The following is a 14,178-nucleotide window of genomic DNA, read 5'->3' as shown; positions in this document are numbered from 1 at the left end:
TTTTCATGGATTCCATGTGGGGAAGGAGACATACTTTTTTTGGACATGGCCTTGACAGGGATTTGTTTTATCTTTTTTATAAGAATTCATTTTGTTTTTGTTAAATATTTTTATTTCAGAGGTGAGGGTCATAGTGGAAAAGGTTGATTAGTGATGATGACACCAAAAAAGAAGGACGACCAGTGGAACCTATTAGAAACATATTAGGAAGTGCAACAGAAGGCAGAAGGAAGTTAAGGAGACTCAGAGAAACAGGTTAACAAGCTGTAATATTTAATTATTATATTTTTTAAAAAGCAAATAGTATAGGAAATAAATTCATAGTTTTATAAACAATCCTCTCCTTTTGTTCTGTTTTGTATGTAGGACCATGCCCCCCTTCACCCTCTTGTTTTTTTATTAAAGTTCACAACAATAGCAACAACAAAATCCACTCATGAGTTGTGCTTGTGAATTCTCGTTTATTTCTGGAATCATTTTTCTTCTTAAAGGTCTCCTGCTCTTCTCTGTTCTTCTGTTGTATCTCTTGGATTTATAGGGAAAGGACAAGCCAATATAAAGTTAATAAAATAATTAAGCAAGTTAAAACTTAGTTTAGAGCTAGAAGTTGTCATTGACCATTTATTAAGCACCTACTCTGTGCTGAGCACTGGACTAAATATTGAAGACATGAAGAAAGGCTAAAAACTAACTCCTGCCTTCAAGTAGTCTAATGGGGGAGATGGCACACATAAATAACTAAGTATAAACAAGACATTTACAAGATAAATTGGACATAATTAACAGAAAGAAGGCACTAATATTAAGGGATATCAGGATAGACTTCTTGCTGAAGGTGGAATTTGAGCTGAAATTTAAGAAGAAGCAATGAAATGAGTTCAGTTTTGGACATGCTGGTTTAAGATGTCTATTGGACATCTACTTTGGCATGTCTAGTTGGCATTTGGAGATGTGATTGGAGGTCAGGAGTGAGATGAGGACCAGATAAAGAGAAATGAAGGGAAATCTGGTCAAAACTATTAGTACCCTCTTAGAAAGGACTGAATGTTTCTAAAGTGTGTATTCAGCCTTTCCTTTATCTGGGCTAAATATCTACTAAGCTAATAGCCTATCATTAAGGATACTCTAATGTAATCATTTAAAAACATTATTGTAGCTTTCCTTTAAATCCTTCCCAAGTTTTGGTATTTTTAATTATAGAGATCAGAATATCTCATGACCCTTTAGTAAGAAGGAATGCAGGTATTATTGAACTATATTTAGTATTTCAGTTTTATCATTTTATGGTCATGGTTTCTTTGTAAACAAATTCATAATCTTTTTGCTCTTCAAACTGATTTATTTTCAATATGTAGAAAATATATTTGAAGTAACTGAGCTATTTTTGCAGGGTAAGCAGACACTGCCGTGTCTAGACTTTCATGTTCTTTGAATTTTTTTTTCCTTTCTTGGCAAAATTTCTGAATTAATTTAAAAATTTTATTTTGCAAATAATATCAATATTTAGAGAGCCATAGAATTTTAGAACTGAAAGGGACTCCTTTTTATAGGCATTTGAAATTGTTTTATACAAGTGTTACAAAAATGAGCAGGACCTTTTCTAATTATTTCTACAAATTTCTCAGTGGCTTAAGTGAAGTACCATTGCAAATTACTACCTTTTTAATTGCATCACTTCTCTAGCTCTAAAATTTAGTTGAGTGGTATGTAATGAAGAATGTAATGAATAATTTAGACATAATGACATTAATATTAGCATTGTAAATTTTAGGTCAAATTTATGCTGAATCTTTTCAGATTCCCCGTTTATATGAAGAAAAATATGTTACTATAGCTACAGAAATGACTACGTTTGGTCAGACTGACCTTGGCTTCTCTCTTTTCAGTCTTCTAATTGTTACAGTAATACTTCAGAGAAAAGGTTCATAGCAAAGAATCAGAGTTTACCAAAAAAAAACCAAAAAAACCAAAACCAAAACCAACCAACCAAACAAACCCAAACCTCAAAGTCTGGAAATATCCAGAATTCATTTCCCAGGCATGTCCCCTTCTTGGGCATATGTTACCTTCTACAGTCATAGGGAAGGTGGGAAGGTAGGGGAAAGAAAATAACTTCCATTTTGGACATATTGAGTTTAAGATGTCTGAAAAGCAGTTTGAGGTGCAAAATTAGAGGTTAGCAGAGAGGTTGGGGCAGGATAGGTCGATTTGAGAATCATCAGAATGGAGAAGGTACTTCAATCCATGGGAGCTGATGAGGTCACCAAGTATAGTAGTATAGAAGTAGAAGAGAAGAGGGCTCAGTACAGAGACCTGAGGGATACCTATAGTTAGAAGGCATAATCTGGATGAGTATCCAACAAACACTGAGAAGGAGTGGTAAGAATGTAAGAGGAAAGCTAGGGGAGAGAAGTGTCCTGAAAACCCAGGGAGAAGAGAGAATTAAGGAAGAGAGAGTGTCAAAGGCTGTAGAGAAGTCAACGACAATGATGAATGAGAAAAGATCATTGGATTTGAGTACTACAAAATCATCAGTTACTGAAGAGCAGTTTCAGTGGAAGGATGAAGTCAGAAGCCAGATTGCAAGAGGTTAAGAAGAACGTGAGAGGAGAAAAAAATGGAAGCATTTATTGTGAATGGTATTTAGCTCCAGAGGGCAGATGGGATATAGGACAATAATGTCGTGGAAAGATCTACTGAGGTTTTTTTCAGGATAGGGCAAGCATGGTCATGTTTGTAATTGGGAGGGAAGAAGCCAGTAGAGAGGGAGATACTGACAGGGTGTGGATGACAGTTGGGGCAATGTGTTGGAGGAGATGGGATGGAATGGGATCGCTTTAACAAATAGGGGGGTTAGCCTTGGTATGGAGTAAGATTTTCGAGTCAGAGGACCTGGCTTCGGATTCTCTTCTCTGTGGCTTGGGACAAGCCATTTATTCGCAGTGAATCTCTAGCTTCCTTATTTGTAAAATTAAAGTATTGAACTTAGTGGCTTCTGAGGACCCTTTTACCCTGAAATATGTAATCTTAATGTATATTTATAGTTACAAAAATAAATGCTTAAGAAGAATCAAGGAAGTATATTAAAAAACACATTTAACAAATACTTCTATATGTCATTCTTCTGGTCAATAAGTAGTTATTAATACTTATTCTGTTTTCTATTTTGTTTTAGGAAACACATAATGTTAGGAAAGGTGATTAAAATATTACTTAGTATGCAGTCACTATTCTGAAAAGGTCTGATTTCTTCAGGGAAGGCCACAGAAGAAGAATTTGATGAACATAATTGCCTGAGCACATTGCATATTATTTGTGATAGATTATACATAGATAGAAGCAAGTTTCTCCTTTCTCACTTTCAAATCAGGATATATAATTACTCTGGGCAAGTTAATTTTAAGCAAAAATATGTGTTCCCATGTATATACCTGATCATGTTTTTGTGCAAGGCTTCTTCCTTTTAATAATAATATTACATTACATTTGTATTCCATTAGTTCAGCCATTCCTCAGTTGATAAGCACCCCCTTTGTTATCAGAAAATGAACCTAAGGAGGGACTACTAATTGGGAAGTGTCTGAACTAATAAAGCAATGAAATTGAGTTGTTGTTCTGTAAGAAATTACCAAAGGCACAATTGCAGAGAAATCTGGGAAGAAAAATATGAACTGCCATAGAGCTGAATCAGAAGAGAAAAATATCTTTTCCAAGGCAGTCTTGAAGACTTTCTAAATAATCTTCTTTTTACTGGTTTTAAATTTTTCTTAGGAATTCATCTTATTTATCTCTAGGATGACTGACTTTCTATAGTTATGTGTTAATGTATTGTTGAACAAATTCATCCCTTCACTGACATTTTAAGTCAGTGTGACTCACATATTATTTGTAACCACCTATGGGTTGTGTGTGACTGCTCCTTTTCCCCGTTCTTTTCAATTAGTGTACACGTTTATTATTATTTCTATTTTTTCCCAAGATAATGTCATCTAAATGTAGCACCACTTCTGGTGACAATCCTTATTCAAACTAGCTCTCTTGGGTTGACTTAAGTTCCTAGTATGTGAGTAGCTTCCCCTCAAAGCTACATGTTGGGAAGGTGAGGAAAGAGAGATTTCCACCTCTGCTCCAACTGGGGATTCTTCCATAAGTAGTTCTGGCCTTGAAATCCCACACTGGGATGACTGAAATTCCTTTAGGGCTTACCTATTTAAAGCCCCACCCCACTCCCCCCCAAGTGTAGCTAATTTATTTGTTCGGTCAGTTGTCTTGTTGCTGCTTAAGTGTCAGGGAAGTAAGTGTTCACAAAGGGATCAAGGCAAGATTTTTTTTTTTTTTTTAGTGAGGCAATTGGGGTTAAGTGACTTGCCCAGGGTCACACAGCTAGTAAGTGTTAAGTGTCTGAGGCTGGATTTGAACTCAGGTACTCCTGACTCCAGGGCTGGTGCTCTATCCACTGAAACACCTAGCTGCCCCAGAGCAATATATTTTTACAGTTTGTTTTACATTTTATTTTGTTTTGTTTTTGTTTTTGTTTTTGTTTTTCGGTAAGGCAATTGGGGCCAAGTGACTTGCCCAGGGTCACACAGCCAGTAAGTGTCAAGTGTCTGAGGCCGGACTTGAAATCAGGTACTCCTGAATCCAGGGCCGGTGCTTTATCCACTGCGCCACCTAGCTGCCCCTTTACATTTTATTTTAATGAATACCTTGTAATAATCTGGGCCTTTGGTGACTACCATCATGTGAGGTGACAGACTCCTCCCTTATGCTAAGAAACTTAGCATTTACCTTCCAGTGGTTTGTAGAAGTTGTTTTAGTCTTCCTGGCCCCGGTTTGAAAGTCATTCCATTTGAATCTGGTTTAATATTGTTGTTAATAATGATAATGATGCTAATGATTTTCATAGTACATCATATATCCCCTGGTTTCTACTAAAAGTATTTGTGAATAATTCAGATTCTATTTAGTGACAGATCACCCAGAACCCTTAGAAGATTGAGGGGAAAAGTGTTATCTCTGCTAGTCATGTGCAGTAATCTTTAAAAATAAATTATTACTAGGTCAGCTAGATGGCGCAATGGATAGACCACTGGCCCTGGATTCAGGAGTACCTAAATTCAAATTTGACCTCAGACACTTGACACATACTAGCTGTGTGACCCTGGGAAAGTCACTTAACTGCCATTGCCCCCCCCCAATTATTACTGTAATCTAAAGTCTTCCTGGTTTTAAGTCAGAATTCAAATGAAAACTTATGTCTAAATTTCTTTACCTGAGGGGAACTACAATTTCTTTTAAAATATTTGAGGAAATCTTAACTTGTTCCACTGTTTTTATTTGTTTGTTTTTCTTCTCTTACTTTAAGGGATCTTTCGGGAATTTGGAGGTGCGAGGTGTGCCCATAATATTGTCAAGTATCCTCAGTGCAGGCAACACGCCCTGATGATCATCCAGCAATTGGTGCTCTCTCCTAGTGGGGATGATGATATGGGTACTCTCTTAGGGTTGATGCATTCCGCTCCACCCACTGAATTACAACTGAAGACTGACATTTTAAGGGTAAGTTTGGAAAGTCTCCTCTCTTTTCTTTCACTATAAACACCTTTGATTCTTTTTAGTTAAGTCATTTAATTGCCTTGTGGCAATGGAGTGGGCTGAGATAAACTTTTCAGATTGTAGTGAGGGCCACTGTTGTAAAACCCAATGGTTTTAAAGGACCAATGTTGCATTTCACATAGCTGTGGGAACTGGACTCTGTAACAAAGTGGGAGACATTACTCCCTTGGTGATTTTACTGTTCAAGAGTATGGAAGGAATTAGGGCCTGTCCCAAATACAAAATCATCTTAGGCCTTGTTGATAGGAACAAGGGCTGTGCATTCTGACTTGACATACTGACCTTGACTGGTGGGGTTTGCATCTTATTGTATTGACTTTGTTTACTTTCTCATTATGATTTAGTGCTGATCTGCTATTGACTTCTCTCTTTTTCATAGATCACTTTATAAAAGTGTTCCCATTTTCCTCTGACCTTTTCATATTCACCATCTGTGATGGTATAGTAATATCCCATTGCATTGCCCAAAGTCTTTCATTCCTTCTGATTGTTGGTTACTTCTTTGTTTTGCAGCTTTTTGTTATCACAAACAATGCTATTGTGAACATTTCTGTGTATGTGGACTCTCACTACTGTCTAGCCTTCCTAGGGTATAGTCTTAAAATTTGAATCTCTGGGCCAAATGGCATATATGATTTATTACTTTTCTTTGCATAATTCTAGAATAGTTGAAATAATTCATAGCTTCAGGACAATGAATTACTGCCACTGTCATCCCCATGTTCCAGTAACAGTGGTCCTAAACATCGTTTTGTGAGAGTTCTTAGCACTGGTTGAGAGAGACAGATTACAGAGGTTGAAAATGAATATCTCTTTTTCCTTCTATAAAATAAAGACATAATGTAATATTGTTGTTTTTTTAATGTTAAACTGAAATTGTTATCTTATAGACCCATCTATTTCATCTCTTCCCTTTGTTTCTTTCAGTTAAATTCTCTTCTGTGGTGAGATAAGGTTTATCCTATATTTGATTTATTATTATATTCTACCTTCTAACTTGAGTAGAATAGAAAAAAATAACTTTGAAAGGGAATAATAATTTAATAATTTAATTTGATAATTTAATTTGATAATTTAATTTAATAATTTAATTTGAAAGGGAATAATAATTTAAAATAATAATAGCTAACTTTAGATAATACTTTTAAAGTTTTGGGAAATGTTAAACATATTTTCTCAATTGGCCCTTACAGCAACTTTGTGAGATACAGGTAGTATTTCATCTTCTTTTTTTTGCAACTTAGGAAATTGAAACTGAGAGTGATTGTTATTTGCTCAGGGGTCACCCATTTAGTAATTTTCTATGGCAAGCTCTCACCTCAGATAGTTCTGACTCTACTTTATCCACCGTGGATGGTACTTTGTACCTCAAGCAAGATTAATTTCAATTTGATTCATTCCTAGGAAAGTGAACAAGTCTACTTTGGTATCAACATTTAGTAATATTTGCAAATTTGAAGTAATTTACTTGCAGCAAAGAGAAATGTGGTTTTGAAAAGGTTGAAGATGCTGCTTGTTCTGGCCTCATTTGTGTTTGGAAAACAAGGTAACCTAGACATGCAGCCTGAGGGCACATTGATTGCCAGAGGTCATAGTGCCATACATCTAGAACTCATTTTAAAGATTAGGAAACTGAGCCTGAGGAAGTAAAGTGATTGGCCAAAGGCCACAAAGGGAAAAATGTGAGGGACAGGATTTAAACCTGAATATCCCCTTTCCACTCTTGTTACAAGGTGCTAGGGGAAGGCATCTAGCACACTGGGTGCATCCTCTCTGCATACATGGGAGGATAGGAAGCCACAGAAGTCTTGGGTTCTGTGGGTGTGATTATGCTGGTGATATCAGAAATCCATCAAGTAACATAACAAACAAACCAAGGTTTGTCCTGGTGCAGGCAGATTGGCACCAAGCACGAGGCCATGGTAGTTCTGGGCAGATCCCAGATCTGTTCTTCTCACCTTCTCCCCCCACTTAGGTGTGGGTCCGTAGGGAGGGGCAGGCGTGTCAGAGGTGTCATCCAGAACCCTTTTCCAAGCTGCCGTGTGAGCTCAGGAAGAACTCGTTTTTCAGTGCCACTGGATAATTTTAAAATGTGTTAGTACAAGCAAATGTGTTGCAGCAGATATTGCCACTTTTTTAAATGTACTTCTCTTACATGAGAGATGTAGCTACTTTTCTTCTTCTTTACAAAGGAGGGAAATTTCTTTGAAATTATTTAAAAAATATTTAATAAATAATTGAGCCTTCACCCATTAAGGTTGCAGTGTCACATCAAATCATGCAGTGGTGAATACTGCCCATGGTTTTCAATGCTTCAGCCAGTACAGTCCTCTGGCACAGCTGACCCTCTGATATTGGAGAGATTGCTAGCATGGCCTAGGGTGCTGTGTCTGTGGGTGTCTGTCACCCTGAATTCAGGAGTCTTAACCTTAGGAGGCTGAGAGAGAAGTGGTTTTGTTTTTCCCCTTTGGCCACAATGATTCATAGAGACCATTTCCTAAGGTATTAATTAGGAGGGATGTGATCCATTTTGGTGGAAGAAGTAACCATAGCAGTGAGATCCTAGGCCCTTGAAGATTTGAGGAAAGTAGTATTATAGGGAGAGGGAAAGAGAAAGGCAGAGAGACAGCAAAGAGAGAAGCTTTTAAAAAAATTTGCAATTATCTCATTATATTAAGGATAGCTAACATTTTGCAGGTACTCAAGTGGTATTAATAAATAGCTTCATTGTGTCAGAATGAATGGCATGTCTATTCAATCTTCATTTTACTTGTTTTTTAAAAAAACAATTAAACACAATCTTTGATATCTATAGACGTGCATATTGAATCACCTAGACATTTTGAATGTGGTCATAATAAAGCTCATCAGCTTCTACTTTCCCCCAAATCCTCCTCTTTCCCAACTTTCCTATTCCAGTCAAAAGCCCCACCTGCCATCCCATATCATCCTGGATTTTATTCCTCTTTCACCCCCACCCCAAATATCCCCATCTCAGCATCTCTCCTGTGTGTCCCCTTCTCTCTACTCACCAGCTTTTACCCAGTGCAGGCCCGCATCACCTCATATGTAGACTGCTGCAGTTGGCACTCTTGGTCTCCCTTTCTCTCTTAGGCCTTACCCAGTTTAGACACAGTGCAGTGCTGCTGCTTACACGTGATAGTTCCTGGGCCCATATCTTTTCTCTGGCCTTCTCCTGGGCCTGGACAGTTCTGCTTCCTGGATTCCCTGACTTCCTTGAAGGACTCAGCTCAAATTGCCCCTGCTGCTGGACCGCCTACCCTCCCACTGCCCATCCTTTCAACTCTGATATTCCCTTCCATTTATAGTGTCGATGTCTTCTGTGTGCATAGTTATTTGCACGTCATCTTCCTCCATTAGAAAATAAGCTCGGGGCAGCTAGGTGGCGCAGTGGATAGAGCACCGGCCCTGGTACCTGAGTTCAAATCCGGCCTCAGACACTTAACACTTACTAGCCGTGTGACCCTGGGCAAGTCACTTAACCCCAATTGCCTCACTTAAAAAAAAAAAAAAGAAAAGAAAAAAGAAAATAAGCTCTTTGAAACCAGGGACCTTGTTTTGCCATTTCTGGCATCCCCAGCTTAAGTACTTAATAAATGTGCGGTGACTGACTGACTTTTTCCTACTCTTCATCTTCCAAATCAGCCCTTATTGTTAACTTCACTATTTCTATTAGTAGTACCACCTCTCTCCTAATCTCTCAGGCTAGAAATTTCTACTTAACCTTTGATTTCTCCTCCTTTGTTTACCGCATTCACATACTTGCCCATGTTATACAAATTCTCACCTACAATCCTCTCTCTTGAATCTGTCTCCCTCTTCACATTTCTACTGCTGCATCTTAGTTTAAACCCTCATTGTATCATTCTTTGGATAATTACATTACTCTTGATCCTATTCTTGTCTAAATTCTCTCTCCTTTCAATTCATCCTGCCTGCTATTGTGGGATTATTCCTTGTCTTATAGAAGCTTCCTCTGCTAAAAATATTCATTAGTTTCCAGTTAGTCTGTCTTCTTGCATTTGTTTTTCAGCCAGACATTCAGAGTCTTCTCTAATATACACTCAACCTCTGTTTTCAATCTTATACCTATTAGGGCATATACACGTATCCCACACTGCAGCCAAAAATTTGTGTTGGCTTTTCTCCAAGTAACAGCCCCCATTTCCTGACTTTGCCTTTGCTCATACTCTTCTGCCATTCCCATTGGCGTCTATCAAAATTCAGTCCATATTCCCAGCATCATCTCAGACACCTTCCTGAAACCCCCAAACCAGAAACGAGTTCTCCATCCTTGTGTACTCACGCACTTTTTTTGTGTGTGTGGGCAATGGGGGTTAAGTGACTTGCCCAGGGTCACACAGCTAGTAAGTGTTAGAATCCAGATTTGAACTCAGGTCTTCCTGAATCCAGAGTTTTGGTGCTTTATCCACTTCGCCACTTAGCTGCCCATACACTTTTTTATAGACTTTTTTCTAGTTCTTTATTTGTCTTAATGAGTACTGAATTTGGAATCAGGGAGGCCTAAGTTCAAATCCCACCAAAGACTTACCTGACTATGGAAAATTATGTAACCTCTCCCATCCTGTTTTGTCATCTATAAAATAGTGATAATAATTCCTGTAGCACTGAACCTTACAAGATTGTTGTGAGAATCTCATGGGATACTATGTAAAGCGTTTTTCACAGTTCAGAGTTCTGTCTACATAAACTTTAGCTCTTATCATCTGACCAGACAAGTGCCTTGAGTAACAGGCATTGTTTTATCTTTTGAATCACCTCAGAGTTTATCTTTAGTCCTTTAATCCAGTATTTGTTGAATTGAAACTAGAAGGAGAATGCCTCAGCTCATCACACTAACATGCTCCCTTTTCACATCTGGGTCTCACGGTGGTGTCTGTGTGTTTTCATAGGCCCTCCTCTCTGTTCTCGAGAGAGTCATCGCACACGAACGGTCTTTAGGAAAGTTGGAGGATTTGTCTAACATTAACGTCTTTGTTTGTTGCCATGGAGAGGTCTTTGAGTTGTCCGCCCTAAGAATGGCTGGGAGAAGGTGAATCAGAGTCAAGTCTTTGAACTTCTGCACACGGTTTTCTGCAGCTCTGACTGCGGCGATGCGTTATGAAACCAGCCAAACTCTCATTTCTTCAAAACCGAGATCAGTATGAGAAGCTGGCAGATGCTGTCCGGTTCCTGGGCTGCTTTTCAGACTTGAGGAAAATAAGCCCCTTAAATGTCTCCCCTCCAATACCCAGCCATTTCAGCGACTACTGGAAGATGACTCAACGTTTGTTGACTCTGTTCTCACCCACATTACAGCACTGCAGTAAACTCTTTATTACCTCTACAAAGTAGCCACAGATTCCTTTGACAGGTATGGTACCACTTTTTCCCCATGAATTCAGCTGTTGAGAGTGCACCGGTCGTCAGTAAATTTTGATATGTTTAAGCCAATCACCATTTATTTTAATTTTTTAGGATATATATCCCACCTACTTACAAAAGACAGACCCCACTTCGGAGTCTACCTTCCTGATAAATGTCCCTGGTCTATTGATGTCACTTAGAATCTGGTTTGCCATGTTAGAGTGCTCCTTTTCTCCCTGTGGGTGCGGATTACAGCCTCCTCCCCTGCCGGCTGTGATCAGAGTGAGCTGTGGTGGCCAGGTAGACCCTTCATCATCGGGGAGCCACCCTCTTCTGGGGACTTCTTCGTACTTAGCCAGGGTGTTCTTGGGCAACCGCCCGGATGAAGTTTAGTCATTCCTCTTGAGCATGAAGCCTCTGTCACTTTTATGACAAGAGGTTGGACTTGTTGACGTAATTTCCAAGTGCTCAATCTCGCTTCAGTGCTCATTATTGGTACATCACGTTAGGAGTTTAACTGAGGGTCAATTAAAAAAGAAAATCCCAAACTGTCTGATTATCCTAGTGGTAATATCTATAAAGCTGCTTACATGTAGTTTTTATACATGACACTTCCAAGAACTTTTGAACATTGTGTGCTCAAACCCTATCATTTACTAATAGATTTTTAAATTTTCCTTTATTCTCATAAGAATGGATACACCTGGAGGGCCATAGGTGTGAAACATTACATAGATTGTCAGATTTTTCTAATAGGTTGGTTGGTTTTATGTAACTGTTCTCTGGGAGAGGGAGAAGGATACAATGGACAGATATAGTGGATGTGAAAACAAAAGATAAGAGAATTATTTTAAAAAGAAGAATTACGTCTGAGATGAATAGTTCTCATTGGCAGATGGAAAATGATCATCTTTATAAAAAGTATTCTTGGTGACTAGCTCTTCTTTTTTCATTTTAAAAGCTTATTAAAATGGGATACGAAATGCCTGTTATGATATACTTTGAAAAATTATACCAAGAATATATGTCCTGAGAAGAATGTCAGATTTAAAGGTTACAGGGTTAAGGATTGTAATAAGAAGCATAACTGTATAATACTCAAAAGCACCCCGCTTCTTAACATTTTCTCTTTAATTAAGATCTCCTAAAATAACATAAAAAGAATGACATTGCTACTTTTTCTAACTATTATCACCATCTGCCTAATGGTTATTATGATTTGATTTGGCAAAATAAAGGAATTGTCTCATTATTCTTTACATAATCAGTACCAGATAACCTTGATAAATGTCCTCAGTTTCAAACATGTGTTTGTTAGCTAATTTTCAAGTTACAGTTGCTATTGGAAACTGTGGTGGCTTTTTTTTTTTTATATTAACTCACTCATGAAGTCTTCCTAAGTACTAAGATGCAGCTGAGCTTTTAAACTATTTAAATAGATATATTTGTGAATAATCCAGTACAATTTCCATGGCAGTTTCTTAATTTCTATTCCCATAAAAAAAATCCGACAAAGCCTTTGATTTAGGAAAAAAGGCTTGAATAAAATATATTTTTGAAAAATATTTAATATATTTTGACTTTGTGTTTAGACACTCTAATCCCTTTACCTTTTCATTTTGGAGCTCAATTTAAGTTCGGACTGACCTTTTATTTTTCCTTGATTTTTTTTTTTTTTTTACTTCTTGATAAGATTCCATTTTTATTTAATAGCATGGTTTTGCAAAAGGAAATTTTAGACATATTATGGCATATTAATAGAGATCTGGCTGCAAGACCCCGGATAACCTCTAATATTTTAGTTGCCTGGAATGTGCCAGTCTACTTTGGTAAACAGTTCTTTACTAGGAGCCTCTCCTACAATGATAAAATTTTAAGTCTGTTCAATCTATACATATATATGTACACATATATTCATAATAGGAAATGGACCAATATGGTCGGTACAGTGGAATTGCTTTGTGAACACACATCTGTGCCATGCATGCTTTCCTTTCCCATGTAATGAGTGTATTATAGTAATGTTCTTTGTTGTTCTTGTTGGATATAAAAACGTGGATTGACTGAGCTTTTACTGATATTCATGTACAACTACCTAACCTCAGACTTCTTATGCCATTTTCTAACACCTCTAAACCCCAATGTCTGTTTGTTACCTGTAGTCATGCAGACAGATCCCACCTTGCCTGACAAATGAGTCTTCTCTCCCCTCTCCTTGGGTACGCCAGCTGTGTCCAGGAAAAGGTACTGACATATAAGAGAAGGGAGCCTTGCCCCGGCTCCTTTCCTTGCTCACTTTTGTGTTTGTGCAGTCTCTTTTGTCTTACCTCTTATTGCTGTTGGGTCTAGAGGGACATGCTGCTTTTCTCTTTTGTTGTCTCATAACTTCTTTGCCACTTTTCCACTTGTAAAACCAGCGGTTCTCCTACACTTCTGAAATAGAATTGGGATTTACAGCATCAAAACAGTAGAATGCATAGTCATTTATAAATATATAGAATCATTTAGACACACTTGTATTTTATTTTTTTGAGCAGCCATGTTTTGTTTGAAGTGAATGAGAAATTTGGAACTTAGTGTTCAGTTGGAATTATTAAAGCATTGAATGCCTCCCTTTCTCCCCTCTTTCTTTGAAAATATGTTTTGTATATGTATGTACCAGAGAAAGAGCAACAACACATGCCTACACATTAAATGTGGGGTGGGAGAGAGAGATGTTTGTTCCTTGGTTGTTTCAAATTACTAACAAACAGAAATCTTAATGTAGACGTTTACTCAATTAGACTCCATCAGCTTTGTTAGATTTTGCAGTTAGAAGATTCGTTAGGCTAAAAAGTATGAAAAATGAACAAATGCTATCCAAATCTTGAGGTCGGTTTCTGAAATGAGCTCAGTTGTTAACTTTCCAGCATGGATCTATTTGATACCTTTCTTAATTAATTTTTTTTGTTGTTGTTTTGTGAGGCAATTGGGGTTAAGTGACTTGCCCAGAGTCACACAGCTAGTAAGTGTCTGAGGCCAAATTTGAACTCAGGTCCTCCTGAATCCAGGGCCGGTGCTCTATCCACTGTGCCACCTAGCTGCCCCGATACCTTTCTTTAAAACATTGGTCCAAATTGTATAAAAAACTTGAAAACTAAGTTGAAGGATAAGTGAGTGATTAATTAAATGCAT

The 14,178-nt window shown here is 37.7% G+C and overlaps 1 protein-coding gene across 1 annotated transcript in view; it reads left to right on the top strand.

The window, feature by feature from the left end:
* WDFY3 (WD repeat and FYVE domain containing 3) overlaps positions 1-14,178 on the top strand; it is a 332,419-nt gene that overhangs the window by 148,629 nt on the left and 169,612 nt on the right. Inside the window, 12 exon segments of the mRNA XM_043973480.1 lie at positions 5,366-5,559; positions 10,551-10,563; positions 10,566-10,618; positions 10,621-10,668; positions 10,670-10,793; positions 10,796-10,873; positions 10,876-10,940; positions 10,942-10,972; positions 10,975-11,016; positions 12,419-12,422; positions 13,175-13,221; positions 13,224-13,248. Coding sequence (XP_043829415.1) covers positions 5,366-5,559; positions 10,551-10,563; positions 10,566-10,618; positions 10,621-10,668; positions 10,670-10,793; positions 10,796-10,873; positions 10,876-10,940; positions 10,942-10,972; positions 10,975-11,016; positions 12,419-12,422; positions 13,175-13,221; positions 13,224-13,248 — 724 coding nt within the window.

This window comes from Dromiciops gliroides, chromosome 6, assembly GCF_019393635.1.
Source record: "Dromiciops gliroides isolate mDroGli1 chromosome 6, mDroGli1.pri, whole genome shotgun sequence".
NCBI lineage: Eukaryota > Metazoa > Chordata > Mammalia > Microbiotheria > Microbiotheriidae > Dromiciops > Dromiciops gliroides.
This window is presented reverse-complemented; position numbering and strand designations above follow the sequence as displayed.